The sequence below is a fragment of the Giraffa tippelskirchi genome, chromosome 8 (genome assembly GCF_054371585.1).
Source record: "Giraffa tippelskirchi isolate mGirTip1 chromosome 8, T2T-mGirTip1v1.2.pri, whole genome shotgun sequence".
Taxonomy (NCBI): domain Eukaryota; kingdom Metazoa; phylum Chordata; class Mammalia; order Artiodactyla; family Giraffidae; genus Giraffa; species Giraffa tippelskirchi.
In genome coordinates, this window is record NC_137282.1 from 126234663 (window position 1) to 126261225 (window position 26563).

At 40.4% G+C, this 26563-nt stretch overlaps 1 protein-coding gene and 1 long non-coding RNA gene across 20 annotated transcripts in view; one reads left to right on the top strand and one right to left on the bottom strand.

The window, feature by feature from the left end:
* Window positions 1-9448, top strand: part of LOC145517530 (uncharacterized) — an 83446-nt gene extending 73998 nt beyond the window's left edge. The window contains exons 4-5 of the long non-coding RNA XR_014062100.1: window positions 7034-7175; window positions 8538-9448. This is a non-coding gene — a long non-coding RNA (uncharacterized LOC145517530). The remainder of the gene's footprint in view (window positions 1-7033; window positions 7176-8537) is intronic.
* Window positions 1-26563, bottom strand: part of FKBP5 (FKBP prolyl isomerase 5) — a 153715-nt gene that overhangs the window by 4039 nt on the left and 123113 nt on the right. For 18 of the 19 annotated variants that reach the window (XM_081520170.1, XM_081520176.1, XM_081520172.1 and 15 more), the window contains 4 exons: window positions 13585-13741; window positions 9006-9096; window positions 6294-6377; window positions 1563-1748 (listed from right to left, as the gene is read on the bottom strand). In XM_081520170.1, the coding sequence (XP_081376296.1) occupies window positions 1563-1748; window positions 6294-6377; window positions 9006-9096; window positions 13585-13741 (518 nt within the window). The remainder of the gene's footprint in view (window positions 1-1562; window positions 1749-6293; window positions 6378-9005; window positions 9097-13584; window positions 13742-26563) is intronic. The other variant, XR_014062097.1, reaches the window with a different exon arrangement.

Here is a 26563-nt window from a genome sequence, read left to right on the forward strand (position 1 = left end):
ATACAAGTAATGAAAAGATGTGCAACCTAATTAGTAACCAAGAACTAAAAAGGAAAAGAATTTTCTACTGCCAATAATACTGAGGGATCACTGATAATATTCAATAATATATAAAGTATTAAAATTTAAACATATTTAAATATATTGACAATGTCTTTTGACCCAGTATTTCGACTTCTAGGGATTTTATCCTAGAGAAATAATCCCATACATGTGCAGAGAAACACTATATAATTTGTAATATCAAAACCCTGGAAATCTACCAAAATGGGATGGTTAAATAAATTGATAGATACATACACTGGATACTAAACAGACTTTAAAAAGAATGAAGTAGTTATATGATGAACTGATAACATGTGGAAAGATGTCCTTATTTTATAGAACTATAAATCTATACATTCTCATTAAAAAGTACACATACATGTTACTCTGCGTATGGAAATGGAAAAACAAGAGGAAGGTGTGTGTGAAGTGAATGACCATGGTCTTGGGAGAGGGTCAGTGGGAATTTTATGAATGGACTCAGGTTCTTAGATGTTTCTGTAACATCTGAATGTTGAATGACTTTATACTATTTCTATAAGAAAGAACAAAGGTTTAAAAATGTAATAGTAACATTATTCCCTCAGGCAAAATACCATTTAATATATTTAATATATCATGTTATATATTTCGTATGACATACTGATCCACAAAACTCAAAATTTTAAAACTCAATCTTAGAAAGAAGGCCTGAAATAGTTGCTTGCTTTTTTTGTTCCTTTTGTCTGTCTTTAAGATACATCCAGTTACTAGCTTGTACCCACAGTAAAATGTACACTGTTCACTCTGGGACCTAATACCTGACACAGTAGCATCATTAGTATAGAAAAGAACAGAATCATACATATGGTACTTCTATCGGTCTTTTAGTACTTAGGTACTGCTTACCATGTTAACAATAGATGTAATGAAGGGTGCTGATGCTTTGTGTGTCTTACAAATTATTTATGTGTAATCCTAGGCAGTGAATAAATATGATAATAAAAAAGTGACTTGTATATATCCCTGGATGAACAATCAGAGCCTATTCTTAAAGACCTAAAAGGCTTAATAAGTTAAATCTGTCTTTATAAAATTGTGTAATCTGGTACCAAATGCCATAGACTTAAGGTCATGGATAAATATTGCTTAATTTTATCAAAACTTTTAATTCATAATGTATTATTATAAACAGTCTAGGCATTAGGAAAGTATGACTGTAGTAAAAAACAACTTCCTGAATTTCCCAGTTTTTACTGAGCAATAAATAATCCCAAACAAAACAAAATGAAAAACCCAAACCTTGGCTGAGAGGAAGTGGAAGATGACTAAGTATGAAGACAGGGAAAAAGATCCGGACTGTGTAACGTTCCGGGGAAGGCAATGGCAACCCACTCCAGTACTCTTGCCTGGAAAATCCCATGGACGGAGGAGCCTGGTGGGCTGCAGTCCATGGGGTCGCTTAGAATCGGACACGACTGGAGCGACTTAGCAGCAGCAGCAGCATGTAACGTTCATCCCGCACGCAGACGCTTTACCTTGTCACAGCACTCCACGGCTTTGGTGTATTCTCTGAGCTTCAGGTAGCACATGGCCAGGTTCAGGAAGGCAGCGAGCAGAAACGACTCAGAAGCTTTCGATTCCTTTTCTGATAAGCCATATTCCATCTCTAACCAGGACACTATCTTCCCATACTGAATCACCGCCTGCATGTACTTGCCTCCCTAAGAGAGAAAAGCTAGTAATTACTTGCTGCACTGGCTCTGGAGTGAGTTCAAAGGGAGCATAAGCTCAGCCCTCCTGGAGCGAAGCAGATCCGCAGAAGGGAACCACCACCTCGTCCTAAGCAGGGTGTGCGACAGTGTCCTGCTCTCCAGGCACCTCTCCCTGTTCCTTTTCAACCCCAATGACCTCTGAGCTGCTGCAGGGCGGGCACCGTGATGCTCTTCGCCAGCATTTACCATCTCACCCTTCTCAGCACACGGGCATCAAGGCTTTTGGGTTACCTTCTTTGGTGCCAACATTTACTGAACTTTCATTAAGGCCTGTGAGTAGCTGTAGACTATGTCACTAGTTTATTCGAAGAGAAGTTATTTTCCCCTTTTCTCCTGATGATCAGCCCTGGAGAGTGGATACTATATTCTGGTAAGTGCTAGTCCCAACCCCAGCAGATTTTCGTTAGCTAAACCAAGGGTTGACAAACTTTTCCTATAAAGGGGCAGATAATACTTTAGGCTTCGCAGACCAAAAAGTCTCTGCTGCAGCTCTGTCCTGGGTACAAAAGCAGTGACAGACAATATATAAACAAAGGGGTGTGCCTGAGTCCCAGGAGACCCCTGCCTACAGAAACAGGCTGTGGTGTACTAACCACTGACCTACAGACCAAGGGAATATACACAATGAACAGCTGTCCAGCATACCTAACTATAAAACAAAAATCACACAGGGGTTAGTCACCTTACTACATGAGAAACTTTTAATCATATTTTCGCTCTCAGTAACAACTGTGAATAAAAATTGTATGATTAATTCACATGAATGATATATATGCTCTATTACTGTAGAAAGGAAGCCCTGATGTCAATTTCTGGTGATGAGGATGGGGTAGACACAGTTCCAAGTGGACGGCCTGGGTCTGAGGGTACAGTCTTCCTCGGCTTACAAGGGGGTCACCTCCCAGTACGCCCCAGGGAAGCTGAAATGCATTTCATATACCTCGCCTACTGAACAGCATAGCTTAGCCTGACCTACCTTCAGTGTGATCTGGCCTACAGTTGGGCAAAATCATCTAACACAAAGCCTGTTTTATAATAGAGTGTTGAATATCTCAGGTAATTATTGAATACCATCCTGAAAGTGAAAACCAGAAAGGTGTGTGGGTCCAGAACTGCTGTGTCGGTTCTTCACCCCCGTGATCCCATGGCTGGGAGCTGTGCTCACTGCTGATGACATCACCAGTCTGGGAAGAGGCAAACCCAAATTCAAAGTATGGTTTCTACCGGATGCGTGCTGCTTTCACACAGGTGTAAGCTGGGGGCTGGCTGTCCTTGCAGTTTGTCACAGCCTTAGGCCCCACTACTCAAGATTAAAGTCCTTACCAGTTTCAGGAGCTGGCATTTTCTGTCATTGTCTTTTCTCTTGCTGAATTATGAGCTTTTGGGGACAGGAAGCATGCCCTATCCCTTTTGGAATATTCAGGGTTTAACAGAGGCGGCTCTTGATGATGGTTTGCTAAGTAAATATTAAGGTCAAAGGAATATAACTATGGAATCGAGTTTTTCAATCATTGGGAGCAAAATGGAGATATGGGTGAAAATGAAAGGTGTCCTTTTGTTTAGGTTCAGTGAGGAGGTCAGGCATTTTCCCTGTCACGTCTACTTTCTTCTAATTTCCTTTCTGTCTAATATATTGTCACAGAGGAAGGAAAGAGCCAGGGAGGACAAAGACCAGATCCGATCACTTCAGTAGGTTCTGACTATCAGAATGGTAGAGGCTATAGTTTCTGAAAAAAAATAAAAAACCCCCAAAGTGTTAGACTTCATAATATGTAAATGTTCCTTGCATTTAAAGAGCATTTTACTTTCTTGATAGTCCTTTCATATATAGTATATATAATTTTATTTATATCTCAACTTAAAATGAGCAAAGATCTTTGTGTTATTTCTGCTTCTGATGGACTAAAACTGGAGTTCTCAACTAGGATGATTCTGTCCCAGGTGACCATCTGGTAATGTTCAGAGATGTTTTTTACTTGTCACAACTGGAGAATACGTGTGTACTACTGGCATCTAGTGGGTAGGGGCCAGGGCTACTGCTAAATGCACAGAAAAACCTCCCACCAAACAGAATTAATTTTATAGCCCAAAATGTCAACTGTGCTGAGGTTGAGAAGTCTTCTCTTCACTCTTTTAGAGCAAAAGAGGGTTTTGAGTTTTTCTTAACCTAAAACCCTAAAATCCAAGAGTCATGGACAACTTGTTTCTCAATCAGAGCATTGGCTTCCTGGTTCAATAATGGTGGTCAAAACATAGCAAAGCCTGGTGTGTCTGCAAAGGGTCCTGTGGCTGCAAGATGATCCTTCACTCAGTTGCTTTAAGAATGCTTTATCCCCAAGGAGCACAAGGGGGTGCAAGAACCTCTTGGTAAGAAGTGTCCTCAGTTTTCTTACCACTCTGCCTTCAAGTCAGAAAAGAGAAACACTGACCGGGTGTGATAGTTAACGCTCTTGTCTTACAGAACGCTGTCAGCTATGAGGGCAAAAATCATATCTGTCTAACTGACTTGCACAATGCCGGGTGCAACGTCATGTTACATGTGCCTAATAATTATTTTCAGAGCCAAATGAAGACAGTCCTCTCCTACCTTTCTTTAGTGTTCAGAGGTTCATGAGGAGTTTACACTCTAAACACCAAAATCGCTTCCATTTAAAAGCTTTTTACAATTCTACTAAGAGCCGAGACTTACCCACTTAGGTGTAAACCAAGCTGACAGGTCACTGAAGATAGAGCCCAGTGTGTGGGCGGCCTGAAGCACCCATCTCCACTCTGGCCTCCACACCAGGCCTCTGTGCTCATGCACAAGGCGCCGAGTCCAACGCCCTGAAAAGTCGAGGCCCAGGAAGCCTGCTCGGCAGACTGAAACTTGCCCTGACATCTGAAAAGGGTATGTGTATAGGAACCCACCTACCATTTCCAAAGTCTTACAGCTAAAACTAGGATTGCCGCTGGGATCTTTTACCTATAAATGTGAAGGTACCTCCAGGGAAGTTTTTAGTACAAAATGTTCAGAGACATTCTGGGAGAAAAGTCTTAGGTCAGTGGTTCTGAACCTTTTCATTAATTTTCCCCTAATAGACTAATGTTTTGAAAGATTCTATCAAATTGCATGTTAAAAATAATATGTTCCATATATAGACAAATCACTATTATGGTTATGATGCTAAGAATCAACGGAGTTAAATAACTGTATAGATATTTTAGCACTGATTTCTGCCGCTGATTACAAATTCTGGCCATCTCTCTGTATATATTCAGGACACACCTATATGATACGTAGCTTTGCAACATTATTTGAGTCATCAGCAACCAATTCAAGTGTCTGAACAGCTAAGCTGTTTCATTACACTGAGTTGATACTGTCGTTTAGTCACTAAGTCATGTCCGACTCTTTGCAATCCCATGGACTGTAGCCCACCAGGCTCCTCTGTCCATGGGTACTTCCCAGGCAAGAATACTGGAGTGGGTTGCCATTTCCTTCTCCAGGAAATCTTCCTGACCAAGGGATGGAATCCACGTCTCCTGCATTTACCTCTGAGCCACCAGGGAACCAGCATATGTGGATAAATACATATAATCTATACCCACAGTAAGAAATGTTTTAAGTTATGATCTAGTACCCACTCAACTCACTTAAGCGAGTAAAGTGACAGATGGTGTTATATTCATGGTGTCACTTTTAAGTGAATAATGAGTTACTAGTCTTTCTGGCAATCCTATGTTGATTCCTAACAATTTAACTCTGTTATTTAAAAATCTAGTAACAAATACTCTTTGCACTTTTTATATTGGGTTCAGTTCCTTTCAGAATCTGTGCATGAACTTTTTTTTTATCATGTACCTAAGTGACTTCCCCAAAACAGTGGGAAGGGAAAATGATACGAAACTGGCCCCTTTGAATGCTGCTATTCGCTAACAATCATTCTATTCACTCTCTGTTTCGTTGCACAGACACTTGGTGACCACCCACCAGGTACCAAGCACAGCGCTTTAGGCCTTGACTGGAACCTGGTCAGTGGGCCGGACCTGGTCTGATGTTATGGAGAGTTACAGTCTAGATTAGAACATGTGAAGGAGGCACTTGTATTCTGTGTCACATTAATTCATTATGTCTTATCATTTCTTATACTGAAAAATAGGGACTTCCCTGGTAGCTCAGTTGGTAAAGAATACACCTGGAGTGCAGGAGACCCAGGTTCCTGGGTGGGGAAGATCCCCTGGAGAAGGACATGGCACCCCACTCCAGTATTCTTGCCTGGAAAATCCCATGGACAAAGGAGCCTGGCAGGCTACAGTCCATGGGGTTGCAAAGAGTCAGACACGACTTAGCAACTAAACCACCACCATACTGAAAATGACAGACTTGTAAAAATTCAGGCTTATTCTTATCCTGAAGGGTACTGACAGAATTCAGGATAGGGGATATCAGCACAATTCACTGATACTGGAGTAAATTCTTTGAGATGGAAAGTATTGTACAAAGACTCAACGTACCTTGAAGTACACAGTCCCCTTCTCTTTGACAATGGCAGCCTGCTCCAGTTTTTCTTTGGTATCCATCTCCCAGGATTCTTTGGCCTGTTGTATAAATGTGTGACAATGGTTAGATGAACAGAGAAGGAAAAAGCATCAGCTGATGTCCATAAGAAGAAACTATAGTTACTTCTACAGAATACCCACACTGCAAAACAGACAGAAAAATCTGTGGCTTTTAAAACTATGCCCCCTTGCCAATACACCGGTAGGCTAGAACTCACTCTCCATGAGGACAAAGGTGTAGCTTGACCCATGCTGCTCAAGAGGGAGGCTTGGGCGGTAACACTGTAAGGAACGTGAACTGCTGAGCGCTGTTAAAGCGTGCATCTTTAAGATCACAAGGTGAGGTCACAGAGGGAGCTGGGCCTCTTTTCTTGTTCTGCTGCTATACTGTTATTACCATTTTGGCTAGTTGTTTCTCTCAACATTCAGTTTTTAACTCTAAAATGGGAACACTACTGCAGTCAAGTCACAGTTATATACTCATACAATATTTTAAAAATACCAGGTCATGCAGTTGTCTTTTCACTGTGGAACAACCAGACCTGAAGCCTCCAAACTGTAGTAACTTGCAGAAGTATACTTGGGGAATTTCAAGGAAAACATAATTGGGAGGATGGAGGTGATGCAAAGACATAAACAGATGCTTTCATGATCACCTGCTAATCTGTGTGTATTATTACTTTCCCACATTACAGGTATGAGTCCAGGGACAAGTGCACTTTTGTTAAGAACAGCTGGATCATAAGGAGTCGACAGAACAATCTGAGAGGCCCTTAGGGGAGAAGCACCGACACAGCCATTGTCAATTTACTAATAAGAATTATGAAGCTTCAGTGGGTAAATAAAAAATTCTTTATTTCAAAAGACAGTGTTATATTCCTGGTGTTACCTTTAAAGTGATAGATGAGTTACTAGTCTTTCTGGCAACCCTATGTTGATTCCTGACAATTTATTAGTTAAAAATCTAGTAACAAAGGCTCTTTACATTTTTTTGTATTGGATTCAGTCTTTCATAGCACTGTGGTCAGAAAAGATGCTTGATACAATTTCAGTTTTCTTAAATTTACCAAGGCTTGCTCTGTGGCCCAGCATGTGACCTGTCCTGGACAATGTTCCATGTGCACTTGAAAAGAATCTGTATTCTGGTGCTTCTGGATGGACTGCTCTATAAATATCAATTAAGTTCATCTGGTCTTAATTGTCATGTCATTTAAGGCCCGTGTTTCCTTATTGATTTTTCTGTCTGGATGATCTGTTGTTCACTGATGTAAGTAAAGTGTTAAAGTCCCCCACTATGATTGTGTTGCTGTCATTGTCTCCTTTTATGTCTATTAACAGCTGCCTTATATACTGAGGCGCTCCTGTGTTGGACTGTTGTATCTTCTTGGATTGATCATGTGGCTTCAAATACACCTAACAGCAGTGCAGCCTGGAATATGTCCGTGGGGCCGTGACTGAGCACAGGCTTGCTGCGCTGTACTACAGTACTACTCTGGAGTGAGAGGATCCTGAGTGGGCCAGGGCCACAGGGCCACGATGGGAAGGGGTGGGGGTTACTTTATTGAAATGGAAACAAGAAAGCCAAAGGGCTAAATAACCATGTGCAAAAGATCCTTTTTTTCCCTGTTTAAAAATAAAAACCACTTTGTGCCATGAAGACAACTTTGGAGGATCAGGACTTCAGAAGACATTATCTGACTACAAGCAATAGCCATGACAAAAGCATATATTTGTTTGTGTTATGATTAGGAGCGGATCCCAAAGCTGTCCTCCCCTTTCTCAGCCCAACATTAAGAGGCCCTCAGGACAATGATTTCCTTTCTGAGTCTAATAACATAAAAATGGTCATGTTTCTAGTCCAAAGCTTAAAGTAAGGAACATGGAGGTAGCGCGGGGGGGGGGGTGGTGGTGGGGAGGTGAAAAATGTCTACAAAATGCACTCCCAAGGCTCTCAGGGAAGGGAGACTGTGGTGGGGTGGGGATATAGCTGGATGTGACAGTGTACCTAGCTCAGGCAAATGCTTTGTTTGTCCAGGGAAGCTGCTGCCGGGAGCCTCCAGAGGTGGATCTGAGATGGAAATATGCTCAAGGAGGCATGCTACTTCTGGATCCTGAGGCCAACACTTTTTTCTACTTGAACAGGTATGAAAAGAAAAGGTCTGGGGTTAACAGATTTCTTCCTTGTGTCCCTTGTCACAGAGCCTGGTGGCCCACGAAGCTTGCATTTTGGATAATAACTTGGAGCCACACTGATGGCCTCTTCGCAACTCCTGTGAAGGGTACAATACGTTCAGCCCTGGAAAACTGCACCCCACTCCCACAAGGAGCTGCCTGGCAAGAACATGAACCTTTTTGTCTTCAACCCAGGAAAAAAAGTACAAAAAGAACAAGTCTAGGAACAAATAAGGGAACAAGTCTTGGCTTCTACCCAAAAAAGTTAATAATAATAAAAAAAAAGGCTGACACACAGGAACAAAGTAAGAACACTGAGCTCCCTGGTTGTGAATCAGCTGTGCTCTATCCCTTGTCCTGTGCTTTAGGGGCAGCATCAGAGTCGGGGACAAACAAATACCATCTACACCATCTGGTGATGTAAGATACTCATTTACAAGAAGTGGATGGAGAAGAAAATCTGTCATGATTTCAGAGAAGTTGGTATTTTCTCACCTTTTCGAAGCTCTTAAGTGTAACTTCATATATAAGCTCAGCATTAGGTTCAATGCCAAATTTAGGCTTCCCTGCCTCTCCAAAACCATATCTGAAATGGAGAGGGAAAAAAAAAAACAACTTTAAAGAACTGGTTTATTTCTAGGCACCTCCTTCGGTATCTTGAGGCATCACATTAGCATAGAACTCTCATTTGCAAACTACACACATCAGAGACCCTGAAGATAAACCAGATGTTGATCAGAAGATACAGTGCCAAGTATCACTGCTGCGGTTTTTTAAGAAGCCAGGCTCCATTTAGTCTTCTTCCTTATATTCATGTGTGATGCAACACTTGGACTCCTCGGGACAGCTTGCTTAATATAATTGTAAATGTCACTGTCTTTTTCTCTGCTTGATTTTATATTTGGTTCTTTTTATAAAACAGCCATTATTTGACTGTCTTTTTTTTTGCTTGATTTTATATCTAGTTCTTAAAAAAAAAAAAAGCCACTGACTATCAGGGCTGAAGCTTCATCAGGACCTAGAGAAGACAGGCACTATGACTGTTACAGTGCTATTTGGGAGAGGTATGTTTTAATGAGCTTTTAACTTGAAAGTGCTGTGCCATTTCCAGTCAGATAAATGGGGGGAAAGGATCACATGCCAGAAAGGATATATATCCTCACAGTATTTCTTCAAGACTTTTAGAAAGCATACTAGAAAACACAAAATATACAATTTCAAAAACAGCCCTAGCAAGCTCTAACACCTCATCAAGAGAAATACCCTGCACTGTATTCCCACAGCTCCCTGGCTGCAACACTACAAAACACTGCATTTTTTTTAGCCAAAACTTACTGAATACAATTACTGAGGATATAGAAACTGTTTTTTTTTTTTGGACCATTTAAGATTTTAACAAATGCAAGGCATTCGAGGGAGCACACGTCTACGAGAACGGAAATTCTGACGGAGCTCTGTCTGTCTGGTTCAGTGGTTCCCCAGCGTGGAGAACAATGCCCAGCATAATAGGAAAATGTTCCCTGGAATAATTCTGCTCCCATGTGTTTCAAGCCAACTTCTCTTTAATATATGGAATGGCACTGCAAAAAACTTATTAACTCAAACACTCAGGCTATGGGATGAAACATGCCAAAACCAGATTGATGCATTAATACCTTTAGTTTTCTCTGGGGTTAAGAGGATTGGAGTGGGAACACTCATCTCTTGCTGTTTGCACCACTTCTTTCCTCCCTGCCTGAATTTTTCAGGAAGAAAATGTTTACTCACATACCTCCACTGTTACACAAGACAGTGGAAGCTGAAGCCAGAGAAAGGCACAGAGATGGATGGAAAGCTGGTAGGAATGGGGTGTGGCAGTTTTAACAGCAGGGCAAGGGGTATCTTCAGCAAAGAAATAAAGCAGACATAATTACCAGTGGCCATTGTAGGAAGTGGTGACTAGTTTTCTACTTTGAGCTCTTAGACTGCTGTATCTATTTTGTTCCTGCCATCTGGTAAATAAAGGACATTCTTTAACTGCTGGGAAGCAGGTAGGCAGGTGAGTCCTGACAGCATAGTTGTACAGTCTATTCTGTGAAGATGTTATGGAACACAATCCTGGGGAACTGTTTTGGGAGCATCTGAACTGACTTCCAATTATACAGAAACTTGTCTGATTTACTCTGGATTAGGCTGAGTGAGGAAGGACCCACAAATTCATCTGATTGAAAGACATGCATTCTCAGTCATGTCCGACTCTTTGCAACCCCATAGACTGTAGCCCAACAGGCTCCTCTGTCCATGAGATTCTCCAGGCAAGAATACTGGAGTGGGTTGCCATTTCCTTCTCCAGAGGATCTTCCCAACCCAGGGATCGACTCCGCTATCTCTTGCCCTGGCAGGTGGATTCTTTACCACTACACTACCCGGGGAGCCCAAATGAAAGACCACCACAAACAGAATTTCAGGCTTAACCAAAAGACAGGCTGGGTTACAGTAACAGAAGGAATCCAGTATCAGTGTTCTTAAACTGACAGCTGCCTGCGGAGAGCAGAGATACAATGATTGCTCATGACCATTAAGCCCTTCTGTGCACACAAGAAGCACCTATACCTTATATGCGATTGTTCCCTTTTTACAGATGAGGAAATGAAGACTCAGAAGTGCTTCCTGCGAGTCACACAGAGGCAGTGGTGGAGTCAGGATTTAAATTCAGCCTGTGTGGGTCCCAGAAAATTGTTTAGTTTTTGAACCACACTGCCTCATAATGAGATACTCTGGCTCTTGGCAGCCTGTTTTTGTTTGGGGTTGGTGCCGTACAGAAGACAAGGAAGAAAAAAAGTTAAAACTAGCCATACTTTACCTAAAACAAGAACGATTAACCAGTCACCGTATTTAACACAATATTAAAGACATTGTCCTGATGAGAGGTGAGAAAATGGGAGTCTCTAGATGTATTTTATGAAAACATCCTGTCAAGGAGTCTTGTCAGAATCAAAGAGAAGGTCTATGCCCTGGGAATCTTTTAGAGAATAAAGTACAGGAGACACTAAGAGTAACACCACACACGTATTTGCAACAGACACAGTTACAGCCATGCTCGGCTGCTGTGTGTCTGTGAAGTCGGAATCTGGTAAGACAAGCGAATTCACTGCACACACTTCCCACACGCCCGGATTCTCTACGTACACAGTTCTTAAATGGTGCACATGTGGGCAGTCTCCTGTTACAGGTGCTGCACTTCATGACTCCTTAACATACTGAGCAACATCCTCAAGAGGAGATAACATGTTCCTGTCTAACCATGCTCTTTCCACAAAACATATGAAAAACCTTTTAGACCTGGAAATTCATGAAAACTTGTTGCCTACTTTTATGCCCGAAAAATCCACATGTTAAAACAGGGTTTCCTGTTTCTTGTGGTCCGAGTCAGATGGGAGAGCGAGTCATCAGGACAGCAATAACAGCCAATGTGCTGCGGGTCCGGGTGAGTCAGGCACTTTGCTACGCTCCTTACATGCATTCTCTTCCTTAGTCCTCCACAGCTCTGTGAGGCAGATACTGTTATCCCCATTTTATAGAGAGGGAAACAGACTTAGCGTCAAGTACACACGGCTGGTAAGCTGCATCTTTGTTTCTTTTTTTAAAAACCACTAATCATATAACAATTTAAACCTGCAAGGAACCATCTGCATTAATAAATATAAGGGTAATTCTGGTTTCTCTCTGCCCATTAAATTTGAGACATCTGTTCCCACAACTGGCTTGTCAGCTAGGTTAAAATGTAATAAACTGATTCATATAATATTATATGCTTACAATATATACAGAACTCCTCTGCAAGGAACTGAAATCTGAAAACATGTGCAAAAATACCACTCTCTTTATATGAGCTAATGTAACTTTGGGATGCTGGATTAAAAATAATTCGATATTACCTAGATATGGAAGAGATGGCCTGTCTATGCCCCACCTGAGTTTAAAAAAAAATTTCTTATAGAAGAGAGAACTAGATTCATCTGAGTGAAGTACATACTACTATTTACAGAGTAAATGCAAATAAAACACAAAGGTGGGAATATACTAGTTCAGAAAGGAATAAAGCAGAGAAAAAGAAGATATTAAATAAAAGGTGCCTCAGTGAAGGCTCTGAAGGGTTCGTGATGTAGAGCATTTTGCAAGGCTTTTCAAGTGGATTAGTGGGATGACTGGAACATCACTTGAGAAATACAATTATGGCTCAAGTGTCAGGGCAAAGGTAAATATGCTGTTGGATTAGGACTAAAGCTATACAAGGCAAGCAATTGTACAAAAGGCACAAGAATACCTATTGGCAAGTGCAGGTCATCAAGATTCCCAGTAACTCAAAGTCCTACTGACTGAAACCCAAGGATCCAGGGAGAGAGGAGACACGAGATAAGCAGATGCACTTTCACACAAATAGAATCAAAACACCCTGGTTTCTCTCAAGGGTCCATTTCTCAAGATAGAAGGGTTAGATCCATGGTATAATTTTAGGTCTAAAAATAATACCAAACATGTTTTCACAAGAGAGACTGTTAGTGTCCGATAGTTCTAAGCTTGGAAGTGCTAATGGATATCCTTATGATGGGAAAAATTTAGGCAAAAATGAGTCATCTCCGCTGCCTTTAGATCCAGGAAGAGCACTCTTTTTTCAGGGAGTCTGTATAAGAACAGGTGGCACAAATTCAAGTGGTAATAAATCATCCAAATGTTGCTCCTACTTCCAGCCCCCACGTTCTACCGCCTCCAGCCTAATCCAGAGAAAAGGGGAGAAGGGGCAAGAGCTTCCTTCCTGTCTTGGCGACATGGCCGGCAAAACAGACAGAGAAGCAAAACTCGCCTGTCAGTCCTACCCTGAACACACATCAATCAAGTGAACAGGCTTACAAACCTCTGTAATATTATAAGGCCCATTAACTCACCCTAACTGTAGCCTGATTTAATTAATTGTTTCCACTCTTGGCATTAAGTTCACTGAAAACAGCAAAACGCTGATTGAAAAAACAAGTGTATCCCTGTTCTTTACATAAATAACATCAGTCACTGTGTACTGAACCGGTACACTGCTTACCGTGGTCCAAGATATAAAATACATTGTTCCTCACGCTGCATTTTTTCCAGGGCTTTGTCGATTCCGATTGGAATGTCGTGGTCTTCTCCTTCACCAACGATGAACCCCACATCTCTGCAATCAAACGTCCTTTCACCACAGCGGCCTTCCAGGTGGACTGAGAGAGGGGAGACAGGACAGTCAGCAGAGCTGCTCCTTGTGACTGGCTAATGTAGGGCCATGAAAAATGAGTATTTCCCCTTCTTCTTTGCATCTGGAGACATATGGAGTATGTCCTGTTGAAGCTTAGTCCATCCAGTTGGGAAATTTAAGAGCAATCATATTTATTTCTGTTTTAAGTTTAAACTTAAAAATTACTGTAACTATATGAATAAAATAGTTTAGCAGATAATAAAGTGGAAACAGTTCTAACTTAAGCTGACAGAGATAGCCTCTACTGTAACACAAGAAATACTAGATCATTTAATAGGTAATTATCAAAATGCCACAAATTTAATACCAAGTAGATAAAGGCTTAAACATTTTCTTGGCTTCAGATGTCTGGGTTGAAAAACAACTAAATGGCTATTTCTCCAGTGATATACAAGGGTTAACTGAATACAGAAGCTCTTTTTTAAGAGCTTTAACCTCATTCACAAACATGTTTAAATAAAATGGAAAAGCCAAAGGCAACATCATCAATAACTAACACAGCTGTAATCCCTTAGTGGAATAATAAATGTAAAATGTGAAGGAATCAAGTCTACTATAACTTGACAAATCAAATTTCTCAGCCAACTCCTCAGAAATGTTAAGAGGTCAATTTCTTAGGGCCTACTTCGCCACTGAACTCAAACTCAGCTCATTTGCAGGGTAATTTCATATTAGCTAAGGGGCTTTATGTTAGTATAATATAGGAAAAATGCATATAGATATGTATTTTCCTCTTGATTGGTTAGACTTTTCCTTCTGGGATAAACAATTCTCTGAAACTTTCCAATTATGTTTAGTATTAAGGCTATTTATTCCTTCCCATTTAGGTCTTTGACTCAGTAAGAAAAATGGATGGTTTGTATGACAGCCCAGCAGCCAGAAAGCAATCTAATAATTTATCTTTTGTAAAAAATTATTTATTCCTACTTCTACAATATAATGGCCTTGATTCTAATGTAACGAATTCCTAAAATGCTTCTTTTCTAAGAGTGGTTGGGCTACTTTAGATCAATAACTTGCTTTAGAGACTAAACATCACTTGTTCTGTTACACCCTTTCCATGAGGCAGTTATCTTCCAAATACAAATTCAATTCCAACTTATACATTTCAACTTATGAATCTCAAAGGTCCTTTGAAACTCTAAAACTCTATAGTTCTATGACCCAGTAATGTAACTCTCGACACAGACCAGAAACTAGTTTCAAAGCTAATTCCTGTAATTTGATCAGGTTACCTTTAGCCCAGGCCTAGGAAATGAGAGAAACCCTGAAGAGTAAACAGCAGTGGCATAGATACTAGGGGCCAAAATGTCACATGGACATTTATTCAAGTTCTCTACCCTTTGCTAATCACTATGATTAATACTATCCCAATTTGTTCCCATCACGGATATAGGATGGAGCCAGACACTTGGGCCAAACTAGAGAAGGCCTGACTCTTGAGTCAGACCCTCTAAACAGGGGCAACAGCTAGACTGGCTCTCAGGGTGGAGCTGGAATAGAGTAATTTTGTTCTGTTCCATACTCATAAATACAGATGACTCTCAATGAACTCACCTTTGGAACATTCTAGATAAAATACAGCTTAGCTTGCAGCATGGTGAAAGTTCTCTCAGAAACAGTCCCAAATAAAATCAACTTTATTATTTTCAAATACACACACACCTGAGAGATTCTGCAGGAAATTCTAAGCTTAAGATATTTTTACTGGAGGGACGTCCCTGGTGGTCCAGTGGCTAAGACTGTGCGCCCAATGCAGGAGGCCTGGGTTCCATCCCTGGTCAGGGAACTAAATGTCTGTCTGCATGCTGCAACTAAGCCCTGGCACAGCCAAGTAATTTTTTTTTTTTTTAAGATATTTTTTACTAGAGTAAAAGCTCATATCTCTAAAGGATTTGAGAGTTCTAACAGGTTTATGTTCTTAAATATTTTAAAATCTGCCCAAGAAATTTAGACTAATGTGATGACACTTTCCATGAAAAAAAGATTTGCTGAGCAAAGTGAATTTCAGCCCACGTATTGTAGCACATCTCAAGCATTGAGATTTATGATCCTAGTAGCTCACAACTTTTTCTGTGTGAGGTTTATTGTTAGAAGTGTTTTCCTCCCTGAAGGAGAGAACATTTAGTGGGGGAGGAAGCTATCAGTACATTTGTTGTGGTTTTAGGTTGATCAAGTTTGAATGTGTTTTCAAAACAGGAAATCCAGAGACTCTGCAAAAAGATTCCTGCCTGTGTGTCAGTTTCCTAGGCTGGTTTTCAGCTTGATGCATATACCTGATCTTAAAATTATATAAATGACTTCAGAAATTCTTCTTACATGTGATAACCCTTCATGTTAGGGAAAGAAAAGACTGGCTACTAATAAACATGTTGCAAAAGATAAGTGAAACAAGCAGGCAAAAAAAAAAAAAAATTCAAGTCAAATTATAATGAAGGTATAATTAAGAAAGCAAGCAAAAAAAAAAAGTTCACCGCAGCTGGTCTGAGAGAGATAATACTGGGAGAACCAGTGTTTTTAGCTACCCAATAGGGAAAACATTTGCAATAATGCTTACAAACACTTACTACCTTATAGAGGAACTAATCTTTTTTTTCTATTAAAACTCTTTTAAGTTGAACCTGAACAAGCACTACAGTACCACAAAATCTTAAATTGATAAACTGATATGCATGTGTGCATACACACAGCAGTCTGTATGTGTGTATATAAAATCTTTTAATATTGACATTATCTGGAATGTCAGTGCAAGAGAAGGTGTTACAGCCTTAGCTAGTAGAGAGCCCATTGATTCTTTACATCTACAAGTAGCAAACCCTATCGCTAGGTTAACTGGTTTCTAAAATTGGAACACTGGTGTGACGTGTTTCATGAGACAGCTGACGAAACTCACACCCCATCCTGGAGCTACAGAAATGCCTGCTGATTGCCACAGCAGGGTCCCCCATCATGGGGACAGATGCAGACCTGTCTGGGTCCCATATATCTGTTTTTTAAAAAATTGTCTCAACAATTGTTACCAAAGAAAACCATGGCAGCTCTGGCTGTGGAAGACCTGTGGTTGCTTTTGACCTTGTATCACTTAGTGCAAATACTCATTTAATAAATATTTAATAATAACCATCATGACTCACTGGGAGCTTGGCCTCTAGGGCTCAGGAGGTCTGTTGCTAATTCCAACCAGCCTGATTTACGGGAAGTAAATGATCTATGACGTGCCCAAAGAGAATAAAAGTACATACAGGATGCTTCTACTTAGGGCTTTTTTGGGAGAGAGAAAGAAATACACAAGTTAAAAAGGGACATTTTCTCTTGACTTCACGTCTACGTAACTTAAAGGGGGGAGATCCTCCAAACCCCACAAAATCAAAGCAAACCGAATTACCCGAGCCTCCTCGCCCAATCCGAGTGTAACCACATCAAGTGAGCCTGGTCTGCTGCAAAACATCACTTAAACTGGAGCTCTGACTTATTGTTCTCTTACTGCCCTAGAGCAATTTTGTTTTGAAGAGCACAGAACACCCTGTTCTGAATGTGGCTGGCACATGAACTCAATGTGCTGACAGCAATTTGTACTCCGATTAAAATAGGGGGGGAAAGGAAAGAGTGCATTGCAGTAAGGAGAGAAAAAAAAAACTGGAATGCAAGATTCCAAAAACTTGCATTTGGGGTATAATTTGTATTTTAGGAAGCAAAACTGAGAAAGAGGCTCCATAACCTTACAAAAAATAAAAACGTGCTGTAATCCCTCCAGCCTAAAGACGTTAGCTCTGGCGAGTGTTTTTCCCTTTTCTAATTATAGTAGTTGGTGTCTGATAGCTTTGCACTCATTCCCAAAACAATTACTGGGCCATGGGGAACTGAATGGAATTGTTTTAATGGCATTCCTACTAGACAAGACTGGCCATTTAGCCAGAGAAAGCCAGGTTGTGACAGGTCACTCCCACTCAGCAAGGGTTTTCTCTGCTGCCTACTTCATGCCAAGGGAGTTTCTCTCTGCCTGCGTCTCCTGCCTAACAGAGCAGAGCACCCAAGAGACTGTGGGATCCTAACGACCCCCTGGAGAGGCAGATCCAGAGACGGGTCTCTCAGATCAGGAGAGGCATGTTAATCACTGGGCAGAAGAGAAACTGCTCTCCTCAGGCACGGTGGTCAACTCCCCCCCACACTGCTTCCTGTCCTCCTCCTCACCATTTTGTACCATGATGAACTAATACCACTGGAAGGCTGCTCAAGGCACTGAGGGACAGAAGCTAGCTGAGAGCAGGCGTGGAACCTGGCTGCTTGAACAGAATAATGTTTATGAAAATGGTCATACGTCTTAGTGTAAACAGGAAGCATACACACAGCAATACATTCTACAGCAACCCAACTCCTCACCACTCTCTCCTCTTCACGCTAGTACAGCACTTGAGTCACTGCTGGGTTCCAGGCCCATTCAGTTACTTAATAATTGTGGCTTTAGGCAAGGTCATTTAAATTGTCCCAAGATCAGTTTCCTCATCTATACATTAGGGAAACAATGTTAGCTAACTCCTAATTGTTGAGAGGATTAAATTAGGTACTGAATTAAAGCTTTTAGCCCAATACCTGACATCTATTCATTTATATGTCAGGGCAGCTACTATGTGAAAACACTATTATATGTGGCTACACAGAGATGAACTCAATGAACGTTAGCTATGATTATTTTCCTGCAATTAGTGGTAAATTATACCAGATTAAACAAAAATTAGAACGTGGTTATGAGAAACCAGTTAATGGCTCCACAGAGCTGTCAAAATGTGAATAAAATTCAAAGTAGGCAAAGGCAGTATCTTACGCTTTTGTACCTTGCAGTGTGTGTAACTGTGTGTACAACACACAGTTCAGGGCCAGAAAGTAAATATTTACTTAATGATTAATCTGAAAACAGGGCTTTAAGGAAAAAGGTAGTAATTTTCACTCATTTATAGGAATTTTCCCTTCTGAATATATTAGAACTCCTATTTTTAATAAACATAAGAGCTATTTAAATTCTTCACTGATATGGAGCTTTTGTCTTTAATACTATTCTAAAATAAATGGTCCATTGGCTGAATTTTTTAAATAACAAAAAGATTATTTTCTACTAAGATTTTACTCTACCTGAAGATTTGAAGATAACTTTTAGAGCTATATGGGCTTCCCTTGTGGCTTAGATGGTAAAGAATTCGCCTGCAATGTGGGAGACTTGGGTTTGATTCCTGGGTTGGGAAGATCCCCTGGAGGAGGGCATGGCAACCCACTCTAGTATTCTTGCCTGGAGAATCCCCATGGACAGAGGAGCCTGGCGGGCTACAGTCCATGAGGTTGCAAAGAGTCAGCCACGACTGAGTGACTAAGCAGCCTTTGGAGCTATGTAAAACCGAAATATCTGAAAGAATAAACACTATCCATTTTAGACCCAGGTGCTATGCTTAGTCACTCAGTTGTGTCTGACTCTTTGTGACCCCATGGACTGTAGCCTGCCAGGCTCCTCTGTCCATGGCAATTCTCCAATCAAGAATACTGGAGTCGGTTGCGATGCCCCTCCAGGGGATCATCCCAACCCAGGGATCGAACCCAGGTCTCCTGCATTGCAGGTGGATTCTTTACCATCTGAGCCACCAGGGAAGCCCAAGAATACTGGAGTGGGTAGCCTATCCCTTCTCCAGGGGATCTTCCCAACCCAGGAATTGAACTGGGGTCTCCTGCATTGCAGGCAGATTCTTTACCAGCTGAGCTACCAGGGAAGCCCTAGACCCAGGTACCATACTACATTATTTTGTGAAAATATCTAATAACCTGGTTTCAAGGACTGCTCTCTCACTGGACAAAATTTGCCAGGGCATTAAAGCATGTGAAAAACAAACAAGACCAGAAAAACCCTCATAGCTCTATCAGATTTCTTTTTTTAAAGAATTTTTTATTGGGGGATAATTACAATATTGTGCTGGTTTCTGCCATGTATCAACATGAATCAGCCACAGGTATACACATGTCCCCTCCCTCCTGAAACTCCCTCCCAGCTCCCACCCCATCCCACCCCTCTAGGTTGTCACAGAGCACTGGGTTGAGCTCCCTGTGTCACACAGCAAATTCCCACTGGCTATTTTACATATGGTAATATATAGGTTTCCATGCTACTCTCTCAATTCGTCCCACCCTCTTCTTAGCCAGCTGTATCCACAAGTCTGTTCTCTATGTCTGCATCTCCACTGCTGCCCTGCAAATAGGTTCATCAGTACCATCTTTCTAGATTCCACACACACGTGTTAATATACAACATCTGTCTCTCTCTTTCAGACTTACCTCACTCTGTACAATAGGCTCTAGGTGGATGAACAACAGGCTCTAGGTTCATCCATCTCATTAGGACTGACTCACATGTGTTCTTTTTTTATAGCTGAGTAATATTCCATTGTATATATGTACCACAATCTCTGTATCCATTCATCTGTCGATGGACATCTGAGCTGCTTCCATGTCCTAGCTTTTGTGAAAAGCTCTGCAGTGAACACTGGGGTCCATGTGTCTCTTCCAGTTATGGTTTTCTCAGGGTATATGCCCAGTAGTGGGACTGTTGGGTCATATGGTGGTAGTTCTTTTCCTAGTTTTTTAAGGAACCTCCATACTGTTCTCCATAGTGGCTGTATTAGTTTACATTCCCACCAACATGCAAGAGGGTCCCCTTTTCTCTACATCCTCTCCAGCATTTATTGTCTATAGATTTTTTTAGTGATTGCCATTCTGACTGGTGTGAGGTGATACCTTGTTGTAGTTTTGATCTGCATTTCCTTAATAATGATAGCTCTATCAGATTTCAACATGGGCATACATTAAATCTTTCCTCTATTTTCAATTTTTGGGCCATTTTGGTTTTTGGTGCTATTAATAAAGAACATATGTATTATTTATAAGGAACACATACCTAGATTTTGGTGTCATCTTTGTGTTAACCTCATGAGAATTTCTGCCTTTAATAGGTAACTTTACCTCATTCATATTTTTTTGTAATAGATGATTTTGATTGATTTTATTCCTACCATCTTATTTTTTATTTCCTACATAATGTTTTGTTATTTTTCCTTTATTACCTTTACTAGATCAGTCAAATTTTCCTTGTTCCTTTACTTCCCCACTTCATGCTGGTGGTTTGGAAGTTCTACATACTATTCTTACCGGCACCTAACATTAAATTTTGAACGAATCATTTAACATACACACACACACACATTTTACCAATGTGAACTAATTTCAACCTCCTCCTGAGAAACCTGTATGCAGGTCAAGAAGCAACAGTTAGAACTGGACGTGGAACAACGGACTGGTTCCAAATTGGGAAGGCTGTATATTGTCACCTTGCTTATTTAACTTATATGCAGAGTACATCATGAGAAATGCCAGGCTGGATGAAGCACAAGCTGGGATCAAGACTGCCGGGAGAAATATCAATAACCTCAGATATGAAGATGACACCACCCTTATGGCAGAAAGCGAAGTGGAACTAAAGAGCCTCTTGATGAAAGTGAAAGAGGGGAGTGAAAAAGCTGGCTTAAAACTCAGCATTCAAAAAACTAACATCATGGCATCTGTGCCATCACTTCATGGCAAATAGATGGGGAAACAGTGGAAACAGTTTCAGACTTTATTTTGGGGGGCTCCAAAATCACTGCAGATGGTGACTGCAGCCATGAAATTAAAAGACACTTGCTCCTTGGAAGAAAAGCTATGACCAACCTAGACAGCATATTAAAAAGCAGAGACATTACACTGCTGACAAAGGCCCGTCTAGTCAAAGCTGTGGTTTTTCCAGTAGTCATGTATGGATGTGAAAGCTGGACTATAAAGAAGGCTGAGGGCAGAAGAACTGATAACTTTTGAACTGTGTTGTCCGAGAAGACTCTTGAAAGTCCCTGGACTGCAAGAAGATCAAACCAGTCAATCCTAAAGGAAATCAGTCCTGAATATTCACTGGAAGGACTGATGCTGAAGCTGAAACTCCAATACTTGGGCCACCTGATGTGAAGAACTGACTCACTGGAAAAGACCCTGATGCTGGGAAAGATTGAAGGCAGGAGGAGAAAGGGACAAAAGAGGGTGAGACAGTTGGGTGGCATCACTGACAAGAGTTTGAGCAAGCTCCAGGAGTTGGTGATGGACAGGGAAGCCTGGCGTGCTGCAGTCCATGGGGTCGCAAAGAGTTGGACACGACTGAGCAACTGGAATGAACTGAACTAATCAGCAGAATCTTTCACTGAATAAGAAAATTATTTTGCCAATTTCCTTCCTCTCATTTTCTTTGATTTCCCATCTGCTTCCCATTTTGTTAAAATGACCCAGACTGTTAAACAATTACTATTTTTAACGTTATAGTTCTACCATTTCAGGGATCCAACTTCAGCTATCATGATACGGAAATTACTTTTATGGTCACTGATGTGTCTTATGCCTGAGTCTTCACTTCTTGGCTTTATCTTTTGTGATGTTTTAGTATATCCTATTTTTTTTTTTCCAAAACGGGTGCAAGTCTGCATACTCCCAACAGTTAACTTTGTTCTTATAGTTAAGTGGGAATTTGGCTGGGGATAGAATTTTAGGTTCAAAACACTCATAGACAATGCTCAGAACACTGTCTTTTAGGATTTAGTTTCACAAGGTCATTCTGATTCTTAGTCCTTTGCACAGTTTCTCCCTGGAAGCATGCAAAATTTTCTTTCTTTTTTTTTTTTTTTTTTATAAATTTATTTATTTTAGTTGCGGGCTAATTACTTTACAATATTGTAATAGTTTTTGCCATACATTGACATGAATCAGCCATGGGTTTACATGTGTTCCCCTTCCCGGACCCCCTACCCACCTCCCTCCCCATCCCATCCCTCTGGGTCATCCCATTGCCCCGGCCCTGAGCCCTTGTCTCATGCATCGAACATGGAACGGTGTTCTGTTTCACATATGATAATATACATGTTTCAATGCTATTCTCCCAGAACGTCCCACCCTCACCTTCTCCCTCAGAGTCCATAAAATTGTTCTATGCATCTGTGTCTCTTATTCTGTCTCGCATATAGGGTTATCGTTACCATCTTTCAAATTCCATATATATGCATTAGTATACTGTATTGTTGTTTTTCTTTCTGGCTTACTTCACTCTGTATAATGGGCTCCAGTTTCATCCATCTCAGTAGAACCGATTCAAATGTATTTTTTTTAATGGGGGAGTAATATTCCATTGTGTATATGTACCACAGCTGACTTATTTTACTTAGCATAAATAACGCTCTTAAGTCCATCCATGTTGTCAAAAGCGGCAAGATTTCGTTATTTTTATGGCTGAGTAGTATTCCACTGTGTTTTATCTGCTGAAATTTCTTAATTCCATTCGTCTGCTGGATAAGGAAGCAAAATTTTCTTTTAAGTAATGGAATTAAGAAATTTCAGCAGATAAAACACAGTGGAATACTACTCAGCCATAAAAATAACGAAATCTTGCCGCTTTTGACAACATGGATGGACTTAAGAGCGTTATTTATGCTAAGTAAAATAAGTCAGAAAAAGACAAATACCCTCTACTTTCATGTACATGTGAAAACTAAAAAACAAAGCAAATGAATAAGTGTCAAAACAGAAGCAGAGTCACAGATACAGAAATCAACAGGGATGCCAGAGGGGAGAAGGGATAAGTGAAATAGATGAGGGATATAAAGAGGTAAAAACTTTGTTAGAAAATAAATGTCCGGGATACAATGTACAGCTTAGGGAATACAGTCAGTAATACTGTAGTAACCCTGTATAATGACAGATGGTAACTAGACTTACCACAGTGATCATTTTGTTAATGTACTGGGTTGGCCAAAAAGTTCGTTCGGTATCAGCTTACAGAATGAACTTTTTGGCCAACCCAATCTGAAACCAATGTTGTAAGTCTATTATACTTCAACGGAAAGAAAAGAAACAAAAAAAGAAAGAGGGAGAGAGGAATTTCATCAGGATGTATCTAGGTGAAAAAGCACTTCTTATTCCTGTGCTGCCATCAACTGGCCCTTTCAACCTTAAGATTCTTCTCTCTTCCTGTAGGAAGATACATATTATCTATCCTTGATTAATTTTTCATCTCTTTGTGTTTTTTTCTCTGTGTTCTGAGATATTCTTTACCATCTTCTGTATCACTAATTCAGGATTCTGAGACTGTCCATTTTGCTTTTCAATCCTTCCTGGTGTTCCAGTTTTGATAATCACATTCTTAATTTACAGATACTTTCTTATCTTCTTCATTTTCAGAGAAGCTGATCTTGAGTCATGAATTCAATATCCTGTTAAATATCTCTGAAGATAGTAATTAGTATTTTGAAAGTTCTCTTCTATTAAGTCTATCTGAGTGTTTCTGTTTCATGGTATCTGCTGAGGATTCTGTATTGTTTGGCCATATTATAAAGGAAGGATTCAGAAAGATCAAGTGAGTTTAGTTACCTGGCACAGGTTTTCTAAGCCCTTGGATTAGGTAAACCTTTTCCCAAGAGGGGTGGGCTGATCATGAGGATCTCTGGATGAAGAGCTCACAGATATTTATTGAGCATTTACTATGTGCTGAGATGATGTGCACAGGAAGGCTGGTGACACCTTTTTCCACTGGTGATGTAGGAGAAAGTTCTACCTCAGGAACAAGACACTTCAGCTTATTTACTGTTGGGCAGAGCTGCTCTTTCACTTTTCCCCCCTTCAAATCTGTTTTGAAAGTTCAAAGGTACTTTATGTTCTCATTCTGTAGTCTAAGTCCTAACACACGGAGTCTTCCGAGGCAGATCCCTATTTTATTTAAGAAATCTGGCCTTACTGACTTTAGTCTGGGAACGAAAAGTCACAGCCAAGCCCTAGAATAGTAATTCTCAATCCCTGGCTGCAAACTAGAATCATCTGGGGAGTTTTTTAAAAAAAATCCTTATGCCTGAAGTTCCATCCTTTGAGATCTAATATTCTTATTTAACTGGTCTGGACTGAGACTCGGGCATCAGGATTTTAAAAGCTCCCCAGGTAATTCTAAATTCAGCCAAAGTTGAGAACTTGCTACACAAGAGGCTTGCTGGCCCAGCTGTTCCATATTGTTTTATAACAACCCTGATGATTGCCCCATAGTCCGCTTTGGCTCCCTTGCACCAGCTAACCAAGCTTGGAGTTCTGCCCAAGCTTGTGAAGAAGAACAGTATGTACCTCTGCAGAGGTTTTTACACCTGTTGTGGGTTGGGTTTCCTGAGTCTAGTTTCCATCAGTCCAATTTTATCCACTTTACATATTCCAGAAATTCTTCATAATTTTTGACGTACTTCTTGAAGTCTTCCTGTTTTCCACCACTAACGTGGATTTCTTCTTCTTTTTTGAAATCATTTTCCGCCCGTCCCCTTCCCTTCCCCAACTCACATTTCAGTGGGATTCGTGGAGGGAAAGAAGGTGAGAGGGAAGGGTACTCCCAACAACTCAACTCCCTGTAGATCACTCTGTTGAAATTTTCACATTTGAAAATACTGCTGACTGTCTGCACTCTTTGCATTCAGATGTGGCTGAAAGTACTGTGAGGTAAGCGAGTTTCACACAGAGCATTTTGATGCACCTACTCCAAGCACAAAGTTAACAAATCGGAAGAGGTGAGAGATGGGAGGTGGGGGAAGAGAAGCTGGTAGCTCTTCAGAGCTTTATGTCAGTCAATTGGTTTTTCTAAGAAAGGGAAGTTTAAAAGTAACAATGTAGCCACTAGTGGCAATGAAACTAAAGTATGATGACTAAAGTATCAGTCATCATGATAATGTCAATTAGAGGACCTTAGAACACAGTGACTTTTCTTTAATGGAAAAAGGACAACACTGCATAAAATTACAAGATGGTCATCTTAATTGACATAAAAACACACACTGGAACAGGATCTATTGATTTGCAACCATTAGGACCCTGACAGAGGGAGTAAAATATCACAATTTCTTTGAGAAAGAATAAATTCTGTCAAACTAAGGTACAATTCTCTCTTCCACAAAGAAACAACCCATTAAAAGGAAGCAAAAGATCACAATTCAATAAAAGCCTTTTGATTCCATCCATAACTTTGTTCTTCAAAAACACCAACCAGCAAAAATCCTGGAGAAATATGATTTAGGTTAAGATTACTAAGAAGGTATATAATTATTTTGAAGACTGTTACTAAAGACAAACTGATTATGGGTTCCAGATCAACCCTGGTAGAGGAAAAGGATTCGCTGATGGATTGGCTGGAGAGTATAAGGGAAAGCGAAGTCAAGGGTTTATTACCTTAAATCTATTTAAAGGAAGCAAAACATATGATATAAACATAATATAGAAGATAAAGAAATTAAGTGTCTGCCACTTTCTAGGCACCTTTCTTCACTTAACTATCACAACAATCTGGGGGGGGTAAAAAGTCATTATTTTCATTTTACAGATGAGAAAGATGGATGCTCAAGGTGATTAAGTAACTTGTCTAAAGTCATAAAAATATCAAGTAGTGATTCTGAGATTCAAAATTCGTGTCTATCACTTCTGAAGCCTGTGGGCCCCCTCCCCTGACTATTCACTGTACCTTTATACCGAAATGACAGAAACTCGGTCACTCTTGTATACTATAGTGACATATTATAACGGATGAACGTTGTCTGTAGTTTTTCTTTCACGACTGGCCTTAGTTCTAGGATTTCTACTTGGTTTTGAATAGTCTCTAGTGATGCTACAAAAAAAAGGCAAATCAGTCAAGACAAGACTGAGAAGACTTTAACAGGAACAATGT